This window comes from Microtus ochrogaster, chromosome 1 (genome assembly GCF_000317375.1).
Source record: "Microtus ochrogaster isolate Prairie Vole_2 chromosome 1, MicOch1.0, whole genome shotgun sequence".
Classification (NCBI taxonomy): domain Eukaryota; kingdom Metazoa; phylum Chordata; class Mammalia; order Rodentia; family Cricetidae; genus Microtus; species Microtus ochrogaster.
The window spans coordinates 37,935,737-37,948,520 of record NC_022009.1 but is presented as its reverse complement, the minus strand read 5'-3'; the positions used below and the strand labels follow the sequence as shown (position 1 = coordinate 37,948,520).

At 49.7% G+C, this 12,784-nt stretch overlaps 1 protein-coding gene across 2 annotated transcripts in view; it reads right to left on the bottom strand.

The window, feature by feature from the left end:
* Positions 1-12,784, bottom strand: part of Slc24a4 (solute carrier family 24 member 4) — a 140,509-nt gene that overhangs the window by 44,685 nt on the left and 83,040 nt on the right. For both annotated transcript variants that reach the window (XM_005343473.2, XM_005343474.2), the window contains exons 3-7: positions 7,873-7,949; positions 5,079-5,153; positions 2,137-2,221; positions 1,448-1,551; positions 672-746 (exon numbers count right to left, since the gene is read on the bottom strand). In XM_005343473.2, coding sequence (XP_005343530.1) covers positions 672-746; positions 1,448-1,551; positions 2,137-2,221; positions 5,079-5,153; positions 7,873-7,949 — 416 coding nt within the window. The remainder of the gene's footprint in view (positions 1-671; positions 747-1,447; positions 1,552-2,136; positions 2,222-5,078; positions 5,154-7,872; positions 7,950-12,784) is intronic.

Sequence of the window (12,784 nt, the reverse complement as noted above, 5' to 3'; positions counted from 1 at the left end):
GACCCCAGGGGTCCTCTTTTGGCTCCTCTGCCTTTTCACCCCTTCTCTTGTCCCGGGCTCCCGGCTGTCCACTGTGACGGTTTTGAGGAGGTTCCTCCCCCGCTCTGCAGTGTCACAGAACCCAGACACTGGCTTCTTATTTTTTATTGTGCACTACTGCACACAGGCCCTTTCCTGCACATGCCGGGCTGGCCCACGACCACAGAGCTGCCTCTTCTCATTTCTATAGTTTTCAATTTGAGATACGGTCCTCCCACACTGCTGAAGATGGTCTTGACCATGGTCCTTCAGCCACAGTCTCCTGAGTATTTAGGTTTATTGCTCAACCTGAAACCTGCTTCCTAGAAGTGGTTCTGAAGATGTAGGGTTGGAAGGGTCTCATGTGGATACACGCTTGAACTTCCATTGGATATTTTGTTTCGTGCAAGTCTTTTAAGCATGAAAATGGTCCTGGATTTAATCCCATGATGCAGGGACCAAGGCTGAGGTCTTTAGAGAGGAAGGCACAGTGTGAGAAGTGGCGTGAGGGCCAATATGAACACAGTGGGGTCAACACATTCCACCATCTGTGCTGTGACCTCTCCTGCCATAGGGTCAAGGACAGGCAGGAGGGCACCTGTGCCTTCACGGGGCCCTGACCACCCAACACTTGGGTGTGAGGGCTGACTCACCGCTATGAGCACAACGACAGAGAGCGTGTAGTACACAGAGTCACGGCACACAGCCCACCACGTCAACCGCACCACCTGCCAGGTCAGAGAGGAGTCATCAGTTGCTGTTGCCGAGAGGCTGGGACTGGGCTAGCTGCCCAGAGAGAGGGAGGATGGGCCCAGGGCTGCAGCCCCAGCTACTGCTAGCTCTTGGCTACCGCTGGTGCTGGCAACAGAACCCAAGTCAAGTTTTCAGGTGTGGGGAAGCCAGAAAGTGGGGGTGGCCAGGCCATTACGGCAGACACATGTGTGTGTGATGGCCTATCAGCTGCCTGCCTACCTCTGCCACCCTGAGCAGGGTAGGGCCTTGCCATGGTCTTCCGCTGTGAGGCAAGCCTAACATTCCCTGAGACTCTGACCTCGTGTCAAATGGGTTCTGACCACAGCTAGCCTGTGTCTGTAGAGGATGCAAGCAGCCCAGATGGCTCCAAGACCTTACTCCAACCATGGTTCAAGGAGATCCTTCTTAAAGAGCTGTTGCTATTGCCTGAAAATGCCCACCATAAACTGGCCAGGTTCCCAAACACGGCTCTAGCCTTTCAGATTCTCAAGCCATGAGAAGGGAGGAGTGTCAAGGTCACTGTATAGGGGAGGACATGGGTTCGGAGGAGAGCGTAGACAAGTGGCATGACCAGCCTCACCAGGGTGTCCCCATTGTCTCCCCAACTATCTCAGGAGAAGCTCACTCCCATCTTACAGGGACTGGTTCAGCAGGCAAAGAAAAAAACTCCACTGACCTGTCCAGCAAAGAGTCCACACACTCCAATGATGCATAGAATGTTGAACACAGCAGAGCCTACAATTGTCCCCACACCGACATCTCCGTGGGTGATGAACACACCTGGAATGAGAAAGTGGTAATGGCCAAGCCACAGTGGAGCCCTGGGAACCTGCCCCTCCCATGCACTTACGTTTTGCCATTAAGTCATATTAGGTGTATCATCATCACGATCATCGTTATCATATGGTGTGTGTGTGTGTGTGTGTGTGTGTGTGTGTGTGCGCGTGCACGTGTAAAATGACACATGTGTGGCAGTCTGAGGACAGTTTTCAGTAGTGGGCTCTCTTTTTCGGTTTAGGGGATTGAATTCAAGCCTTCAGGTTTGTATTTCAGGAACTTTTACTGGCTGAGCCATCTCAATGACCAAAGCCCATGCTTTTAAATAGCTTTATTGAGACATAATTATCATCACTAGCGATGCAGTCCAGCCGTTTGGCAGATCCACAAAATTTTACAACGAAGGTCGTCATCTAATTTTAGAACATTTTCATCTCATAAGAGGCCCAGTACCTATTAGAACCCCATACTCTAAGAAATCACTCATCTACTCCCTGCCTCTCTGATGCCTTAGGTTTACAGGTGGGGGAAACTGAGTCTCAGAGCTGGCTCTCTCTGCACTGTGTCCTAGCTGCCCAGTGTCCTTACCAATGACAGAAGCAAACAGCTCTGGTGTCGAGCTTCCAGCAGCCATGAAGGTGGCACCGGCCACATCTTCACTCAGATGAAGTTTCTGAAACAGAGCAGACACAGGCAACCGGGGTGTGGCAAGGGTGAGGTAGACACAGTCACCGCACTGGCTGGCAGCAGGAAGCTCTCAGTGGCATCGTGCTGGTCTGAGCCCAGCTCCGCAGCCATAGCCTCTCCTCCCAAAGCACACACCCTATGCCCTCTGCCAGACTTCAACTTCCCTTTCCAACCTGACCCATCTGGTTTCTCTTCCTTCTCTACACTCCTGGATTGCTGTCCACTACTCTTGAGCAAGTCTGCCCGCATCTCCAGGGCCAGCCACACCCTCTCAGACCCCATCTGTTTTATCCTTGTTGAAACAGATTCTGTGATGAGGGTTTGCAGTACACATGCTCACCCTCTCCTCTGGACCATGAAGGTAGAGCTAGCGTTTGCCACCTGTGGGTCCCTAGAGGTCAGGACAAGGTGAAGTATGCAGTGGTACAGAGTGAGGGTCTGGAAACTGTCCTGAGGCTGTGGGATCTGAACCCCAATACATGGCTGGTTCCTATATTCTGGATGTTTCTCTGTGGCAAACCTAGCACCCAGACAGAGTCTCAGACATCCAGAGGGTCTGTCCCCAGGACAAGGATAGGAGCTTTTTGCACAGCAAGGTCATGTTTCAGCCATGGAGGCCCAACTTCTGATCCAAAATGGAAGATGGGGGACCCCTAGGTAGCCCTAGCTGGTCTGGGCTCTTGAGCCCTGCGGGAAGGTTGGGGTCAGTCCCATTGATCAGCTAGCTACAGAAGGGTCAGAGCTCTGGGCTCAACACAGACTAGGGACATAGCACTGCTCCCCAACATCCACCTACTTCAATGCCGCCAATGGGAAAAGTCTGCAGAGGAAGCAGGCGCCCCACCGAGCATCTGCAAGCCACTTCCCGCAGGATTGAGGCCATACTGCCTGCTGTCCCTTCAGCCCCTTTCCCCTTTGCTTGCTGAAATACTCCCTACCTCCCCAGCCTGGACAAACGTCACCTCCTCTAAGAAGCCTTCCTAGGCCTCTGCCCAGCAGTGACATTCCCTGCCTCTAGCTCCTTGCTATCAAAGGCTCTTAAAGGAGGACTAAGATCAGCACCTTATTCCTCCCTCGGTCCTTATGGCCACAGGCAACCCTAGCAGCACCTGGTGCCCTCAAAGTTTGCGGCCCTAGCCTATATCTTTGGATTTCTCTCAACCCCGGAGAGCAAAAAGGCTCCAGCCCACTGTGATGGTTTTCCAAAGCTGTCTCCTAGGAGGGGTGTGGATCTGTACTCAGTATACATTAGTCTGATACAAGGTATTTCCCAAAAGACTCCTGGCTTAAAGACTTGGTTCCCAGTGCAACAATGTTCAGAGCTGGGCTTTGAGAAGTGGCTGGATCCCATGGGCCCTGACCTCATCAGTGGATCTGGATTAAGCCACCGATGGAGTCAAAGTTTTGATGCTATTATCTGAAGGCAGTGGAAACTTTTAGAGGTGGGACCTATAGAAAAAAGTGGGTCACTAGGAGTGTGTTCCTGGGGTGGTGATTTGTCTTCAACATCCGTCTCTCTTTGTCTCTGTTTCTGGTCACCATGAGGGAAGCAGCTTTGTTCCATCAACATCCCCCCTCCCATGACGTCTGTCCCATCACAGCCTAGAAACAATGTAGCTAGCCAGCATGAACTTAAACCCCTGTCATCATGAGTTAAGCAATTGTGTTCTTCCTTAAATTATGATGTCAGCTATCTTGTCAGAGAAAAAGATCTAACTCACATTAAGTTAGGGGCCATGGCTACATGGTTCCTAGATGGGGGCAGCTTTCAGACACAGAACCCGTGCAGGGACCACTGTCCCCCAACCTCTATCCTTAGGGTTCTGAGATAAAACCCTCTGCACTAATCCCCCATGCTCCATGTGGGGGAAATCAGGGAAGGGGAAAGCCGGAGCACTTCTTCTTCAAGCTCACAATTTGGGGGACCCAGGTTCTAAAGCAGCCATTCCTTACTGTGTGGTGACACACTGCTCCCCTGGTGCTCCTCAGAAACAAGCTGAACTGAAGGAAGGCATCTGTCCCTAAGAGCCATCTGTCCCCACCCTGACAATATGGCTGCAAAGAGCTGGGAGACTTCATAAGGTGAGGGGTGGCCAATCCCCAAGGGGCTGCACATGGTAAGCACTGAGAACAAAAGGCTTTTTCCCTACTAGATTAGAAGCTTACAAAAAAGGCAGAGAGGGAGCCCGGGGTCTTGTGTATGGGAAGGGAAAATGAATGAGCAACATAGCTGGAGGGAGAACGTGATGTAAATGGGGACAGAGAGGACGCCTGTCACCATGGCTTAGTGTTCGCCCAGGGGAGCACTTAGGCAAACCAGTTCCTCTCTGGGACTGCCATCTATGGTTTGTAGGAAATGTGCCAATGCAGCCAGTTCCAGGCTTGCCTGTTCCCTGGCTAGCCAGATTTGACTCAGACCTTATGGCTTCTAGAACGGAGGTTCTCAACCTGTGGGTGGCAACCCCTCTGGGGTCCCATATCAGATATTTACATTATGATTCATAACAGTAGCAGAATTATAGTCATGAGTGGCAGCAAAAAGAATTTTAAGGTTGGGGGTCACTTCAATATGAGGAGCTGTACTAAAGCATCAGAACATTAGGAGGGCTGAGAACCACTGCTCCTAGGGTATAATGGCTGGAGGGTGACTTCACAGAGCCCATGGCTTCTGCTGAGCTTTAGGACAGGATGTCATCACTGACACTGACTCGGTGCAGAACTAGGTGGCTGTCGGATGGTCATGCTTTCTGTCCTAGCCCAGCCTTCCTGGCCTTGTCAGGTACATGACAGGTGCCCCTAGTCACCCAGGGCTTTGTGGAGGGTCCCAGGTCCTTTCCACGTACCTCACAGATCTTCTCGAGGGACGGGACAAAGAAGTCATCACACACAATGGCCAGGGCATAGAACATGTAGAGAGCCTGTGAAGGGAAAGCTGGTTTCAGTGACGGCTGAGGGCAGAAGCACAGATGGAGAGCCCCAGCAACCAAGAATTGTTCTCTCCATATCCTCCCTGATAGACAAGGGATCTGAGGCTTAGCATGGGGAAACAGAGTGCTGAACAGCAGGCAGTCATAAATCCAGGCCACACGGGCCTGTGCTTCCTCCCACTGCTGTCACAGAGTAAGAGATCCAGATCCGGAGCTGGGAAGGATGGCACATGCGTACAGTGTCAGCCTTCAGGAAGCTAAGGTAGGAAGATAGCAAGTTCTAGGCCAGCCTGGGCTACATAGTGAGTCATATTTCAAAAACAGAAGAGAGGAGCTAGGAAGATGGCTCCGTTGACAAACTGCCTGCTGTGTAAACACAAGGAGCTGAGCCTAGATCCACAGCACTTCTGTAAAAAGTGGGTGCAGTGGGACATGCATGGAACCCCAGATCTGGGGATGTGGAAACAGGAGAATTCTCAAAGCTTGCTGAACAACCAGTCTAACTGAATTGTTAAGCCCAGGTTTGTTGAGAGAAGCCATTTCAAAAAACAGGTTGAAACCCAATTGAGCAAAACACCAGATCTGGAACTCTGGCCTCCATAAACATATGTGTGCACATGTATACATGCATACATAAACACATACATGCCCCAAAAGAGAGAGAGCTGGGTCTCATTTGAATGTAAAGGGGAGAAAGGGAGAGAGAGGGAGAGACCCACTAACTCACTCACACAGACACTCACACACACACACGCAGTGGGTGAGGGAGGGAGTCATATTTTAGCCTCTGTAGGTCAACTAGTCTCTGCTATATACTACTATTTTTGCACTTATAAAACCAAAGCAGCCCTGGAACGGGTGTGCACGTGTTCTAATAAAACTTTATTCATAAAAATCAAATAATGGTCTGTGTTCCGTCCTCCAGTCTTAGCTTGGTAATTACTACTTTGAAGGGTTCTTGCCAAATTCCTGAGGTACTGATTCTCAGGTTCAACCATAAAGGTTTTGTTTATAGGGCAGAGTCACAGAACTATGGGGAAAACTTGCCAAACTTACATCTCCTAGTAAAAGGGGATAGAATGTGAATGCCAGGGTGTAGAAAGATAATAGCCCCATCCTAGAACTAATACGCAGGCTCACAGTTTAAAATCTGCCCACAATGCCCATTCTAGCCACTGCTTTCATTAGTGGTTTATCATGCCAGTCACAACTCCTTCGTCATCTTCTGGCCCTTGTTCTTCACCAGAGAATTAAATTACCTCTAGAAAAAAGCTAGTGGTTCAGAGTTTAAATTTATAAGCAGACAGTACTGGACAGCCCAATTGCTGAGCAGGAGGAAATTTGCTGGGGCTGATTTGAAGCAAAAAGAAGCTGACCATGACCAGCCTCACTTGCTGGCAACCATTCAGCAGAGTCTTCTGTTGGTTTCCACAAGGGCCAGAAAGCATTTTAGGCTCTAGAGACCATGTACTCTGATGCAGCTTTTCAGTTCTGCCCCTGGAGCTCAAAAGCACCCACAGAAGCCTGGCAGCGGTGGCACACACCTGTAATCCCAGCACTTGGGAGCAAGAGGCAGGTGGATCTCTGTGAGTTTGGGACCGCCACAGAGAGCACAGCAATGAACGGAGTGGCTGTCTTCTAATAAAGAACTTTACCTAATAGGGGCTGGGGCTGTAGTTCATTTAATAGACTGCTTGCCTAGCATACACAAGGTCAGAGGTTTACCTCAGCACCACGTAAATTGGACAAGGTGGCACATCTCCAGCACTTGGGAGATGCATATGGGAGGGTGGGTGGATTGGGGGAGTGGATCAGGAGTTTCTGGTCATCCTCAGCTACCCTGAGGTTTGAGGCCACCCTGGATATAGGTGATGGTATCTCAAATAAATGAACACATACACAAACAAGCGAACAAGTCTTTGCAAAAATAGGCAGGGAGCTGAAATCTGACTTGGTCTGTTCTGTCCAAGAACAGCAATCTACACTTTGGGCTTGACTTCCTCATTCCTATTTAAGTTGCTATTGTACTATTGTTTGCCATCAGAGTTTGTCTGACCACGGAGAGGAGGGGTCGGTGGCCAGCCACCCTGAATGGGCTGGATCTCTTTTGAATGTAAAGGGGGAACAAGAAATGTGACGAGGAGATTGGAAAGCAAACACAGGAACCATGGCAGCAAGCACTTACAGAGAACCCATACCGCACCATGCCCCATGTGGTTGACATCTAGTCTGATGTAGGGCCATCACTCCTGTTTTAAGAAACTAGAAAGTGAGGCACAGGAAAAGAACCACGTGCTTGTGCTGGGAGTGGACATATTAGGTGACACTGGACACAGTCACCTGACACTTAGGAAAAGAGTCTTTTGGGGCAAGATAGTCTAATGTCTATTCTCATCTCAAGTTGTTGCAAGGAGTAAGTAAGAACTCAGACATTCCATGGCAGTAGGTCTTAACCTGTGGGGAGTGACCCTCTTGGGGGTTACATAATCAGATCTTTACATTACGATTCACAACAGTAGCAAGATTACAGTTATGAAGTGGCAACAAAATAATCTTATGATTTGGGGGCCACCACAACACGAGGGGAACTGTATTAAAATCTCATGGCCTTAGGAAGGTTGAGAACCACTGCTCTATGGTCATTATATACTATACAGATGCAGCTTCTGCGTCAGAACGTTAGTGGCTCCTGGCCCTTGAGGATACCTACACCGAGGATGTGTAGTAGGACAGCGCCGTGTTGCCGCTCTCTGTTGGAGAACAGGTCTGTTGGGAACTCGTGGATCGCTGGAAGAGAAGAGACAGCAGGGTGTTAGGTGGTAGTGCATCTTCCGCAAACTCACTGGAGACCCACGGTCCACCAAGGAGCTCAGGGGCCCCCGGCTTCAGGCTGACTGGCCAGCTAGACCTCAGTATGGGGCAGACTGGAGCTTTTAGGAGAATTCTGGTTGCTGGATTAGCCACAGACATCCTGGTACTTGAGAGCTGATTGGGACTGAGCTCTGCCTTGTGTCTTGAAAGACGGTATAATGCATGTCACACATACTGGGACAGCTGCAATTCCAAAGACAGACACACTGCTGGTGGAATGAGAAATAGGAGGCTTTAGGAGCTCTGCAGACACTGACACAATATGCCCAGTGACACCCCATCTGCCGCAGAATGCCTAAAATCAACAGAGGAACGGTCCCTTCTAGCTTTGTATTATCTCATGCTACTCGGAGGCTCGCGCAGTTGCCAGCCCTCGGGTATCTGGAAGGAAAGCTGGTCTACGGCAGACATGCAATAGATGTCCCAGACAGAAATGCTGCTCTGTAAATACGTGGTCCTAAGCTCGTAAGCTTATAACGAACGTTATAAAATCTCCCTTTTTAACATCAGATTCACTTGACAAGAAGTGGCACCAGACAGCCTGCCCGTTCACTGTGAGGCAAGAAGTACTTAAAGAAAAATATCTTCATTCCCTTCTTTATATTTTTATTTTCTAATCAAACTTCTTATTCAAGAATTGCAGCTACCATTTCAAGGGCCTGCCTCTGCTGCTTGGAGATGGGGAATAGGGGAGGAAGAGACTCTGCATCCCTGTGGCCGGGAGCCTGTTTCTGGAAGTGGAAACCTCTGGGGCTTCGCAGCACAGACCTTAGATGGTCGTTCTGCCGAGAGCTTTCAAGACATTTCCTGATTCTCGAGCCAGTGTGAGGAAAGCTGCCGATTCGCACACTCCTGGGGGCATCTTGAGAATGAGAGTAAACCTCTGCTTTTCTGAGGTGGAGGACATGAGATCTGGCCTCCAGCCACGATAGGGCTGTGGGTTACATAAATAGCTTTGTCATGCTGCCGTCCCTGCCCCCTAAGTGCATGCTGGAAGGCTGCAGGATACAGTGACTGTCAACCAATGCCTTAATTTTGGCAGCGTATCAGTAGGTGACCTGTAGAGCTCTCAGCTGCTATGGCCACCCTATTCTCATGCCCACCCGAAGCTTTTCACACACTGGGATATACGTGCTGAGCTATGCATGTACTAGCCTTAGATAGAGAAGGAACTGGGTGAGAGAACTCAGATTCTGGATTTAGGGACTCAGGGTCATCTACTTCAGTGCTTTGAATAAGGAATGTCCCCCATTGGTGGTGGCCTTTGAACCCGGGGTCCCCGGTTGGTCGGTTTAGGTAGCTTTGGGAGGTGCAGTTTTGCTGGAGGACATACATCATGCCAGATGGACTTTGAGAATTTAAGCCCTGCCCCCTCCATTCTCACTGCTTCATGCTTGTTGTTGAGATGCGATTTCTCTGCTTCCAGTCCACCATGCTGGCCTGCTGCCATGCGTCCCGGGCCATGATGGAGTCTCATCCCCCTTATCCTGTAAGTCACCTTTAGTCGTGATGTTTTGACACAGCAACAGAAAAGAAACCAACCCACCTACCATGGTTACATCACCTAAACTTGAAGGCCCTCTGCTTCTTCATTGACAATCTACTGTGGAAAACACAAGGCTTGGTGAATAGGTATGGCACTCCTTGGCTTGGATAGCAAAGGCCACAGTGGGCAGAGGGCCATGCCACCCCTCCCACTTGGCTACTGGCTGAGACTAATCCACTCCCTGCTGCAGGATTGAACCCCTCAGAAACTGGCATGGCACTAGTCAATCCCTGTCACCAAGAACAACTCTGACCTGCAGACATGTCCTGTGTTGAGGTGTCCATTGTCTTTAGAGGAGCTGGGTTGAGGTCTTGGAACACAATTCTGTCTCCTAGGACTTGTGTGACCTTAGCAAGCTGATGGCACCTCAGGTGCTGTTACCTTGCGTGTATGATCCCAACAGACTCTGTATAAGACAGGTAGTACCCCTGATGACTTCACATCCCAGCACATTCTGTCTCCATGGCTGCAGGTGATGCGCAGCCTTGGCTTGTGAAAGTAAGAAACAATAAATGGCTTTGTGTGGGGGTGGGAGGGGCTAGAACATAGATGGCCAGAGCAAGTCACAGACTGTTCAAAGCACAGGAGAGCCTGCCTACTGGAGCGCTGCCATCCCCGGTTCCCTTCCCGAGGCTTGCCAGGATGAGGAGAACCCAGATCGTGTTCAAGTGTGTAAGGCTTGCAAGTCTGAGAGGGTTCACTGCACCCACAATGCTCAGATCCACCACAGGGAGGGGGAAGGGATCAGCAGGGCACACACATGACTTTTGAGGTCACACCTAAGCTTTTAAGCTGCAGAAATCCCTGGTGGCAGGTGTGGGGGGAGGAGAGATTTGACTGCAGGCCCTGCAGCAGGCTCCAAAGCTCAGGGAAGTAGGATGATGCCAGTGTCCCCCAGAGCCCAGGAAGAGGGAGCTAGGGAGCAAGCATGATGAAAGGAAGTCTCCCCTAAAAGACTAGTCTATCGCTCCTGATTCTGGACATACTCAGGCATCCTTATACACAGTATCTACCTCTTTTGCATTCTGCTTTGACATGTATGAGAGATCCAGGACATTTCCTGCTACCTACCTTTGTGAGCACTGAAGGGTAGACTCTATGGACCCTGGGTCTATTAGTACCCAGAATTCCTTCAGCACCTACAAACTGCCACTTGAAGTCCACAAGGAATACTTTAGCGTTGTTGTGGACACAGAAATCTGCGCGGTGATTTTCTGCCAGCATTGTCCTTCCCTAGATATACTTTCACCAGGGGTGTTGCTCATTAGAATGTAAGAATGTGGGCATTTCCAGAGCCCCCACTCAATGAACCCATACTCTGGGAACTGGTGAATAACATTCTGTGCATCTGGAGCCTCCTTGAATACAGCAGCTGCATCTTGGAGGATGACCCTACTTTCAGAGACCACCAAAGCTACTAAGAAAGTAGAAGTCTATTAATGTGGGAATACCCCTATCCTGAAAGAGCAGGAGTTAACACCTGTACCCTGGGTGTTTACTCCACACCAAATGCCAAGCAGGCAGAGAAACCCTGTCTCTAAAACAAACAAACAAACAAAAAAACCAAAAAACAAATGTCTGCACTATTGCTGTGCAGAGACACCATGACCATGTCAACTCCTATAAAGGAAACCATTTAATTGGCTTACTTACAGTTGCAGAGGCATAGTCCATTACTGTCATGGCTGGAAGCATGGCAGTGTGCAGGCAGACATGGTGCTGGAGAGGTAGCTGAGAGTTCAACATCTCTATCAGAAGGCAACAGGAAGTGAACTGTCTACCACACTCGGCATAGCTTGAGCATATGAGACCTCAAAGTCTGCCTCCCCCCACATAGTGCCACACTTCCTCCAATAAGATCACACTCCTAACAGTGCCACTCCCTATAGGCCAAGCATTCATACACATGAGTCCATGGGAACCACACCCATTTAAACTCTACACTGAGCAATGGTGAAAGGCCTCTGGAACAGTGGCCAAAGGACTGAGCAAGCCACCACTGACTTGGGGGAAGGGAGGACATGAAGTGGATCCATAGAAAGAAGGGTACCCATGTCAAGGCCCAAGTTCACATTGCCAACTTTTCAAAGCCTTAACCTCCCAGAGAGACCCAAGAAGCTCATCATTCCCCCTTCTGGCACTTCAAGTGTAAAGGAGTCAGCTGCAACCATACAGCTACAACAGGGGAAGATGAAGAGGCTGAGATGAAGCTCAGTACCTGACTTTCCTCAGCTGAGCATCTTCTTAGGGCCAAGGCCTCTTATCTGAGGGGCAGGCTCTGTTTTCCTGGGGTCTCAAAGAACCATGTCAAGAGACTGAGCTCCTAGAAAGAGGATTTTGCCTGACATCTCATGGGTCAAGTTTCCATGGATCCAGGGGAAGCCCAGCATGGACAGTCCTCAGTCTCCTTAGAACATTTGACAGATCTGACTGCTCTCAGGCTGGGGAGATGGCTCGCTGGGGAAGTATTATTGGACAAGCATGGGGACCTGAGTTCAAATTCCCAGCACCCATGTGAATGGTGAGATAGGACAGAGCATGACTGTAATCCCAGCATGAAGAGAGGTAGATCTCTGGGGTCTGCAGGTCAGCTAGATTAGCTATCATGGTGACTTTCAGGTTCAGGAAGAGACTGTCTCGAAAAAGCAAGGTGGAGGGCTAGAGAGATAGCTTAGTAGCAAGAGCATGGACTGCTTTTCCAGAGGAGCTGGGTTTGAGCCCCTATTCAACCATCTGTAACTACAGTTCCAGGGGACCTCCATGAGCACCAGGCATACACATGATGTGCAGACATGCATGTAGACAAAACATGTAAAAAAAATCTTAAAAGATAAACAAGGCAGAAAGCGATTAAGTAAGATATATATATATATATGTGTGTGTGTGTGTGTGTGTGTGTGTGCTCCATCAACCTATCCTTCATCTGTCATTCATCTACCTGCCCATCCATCCACTCATCCATCTCTTCCTCCACCCATCCATCCAACTACCCACCTGTCATCCATCCACACATCCATCCACCTGTCATCCATCCACCTGTCATCTATCCACCTGTCATCCATCCACCTGTCATCTATTCACCCATCCATCCATCATTCATCTACCTGCCCATCCATCCACTCATCCATCTCTTCATCCACCCATCCATCCACCTGTCATCCATCCACCTGTCATCCATCCACCTGTCATCCATCCACCTGTCATC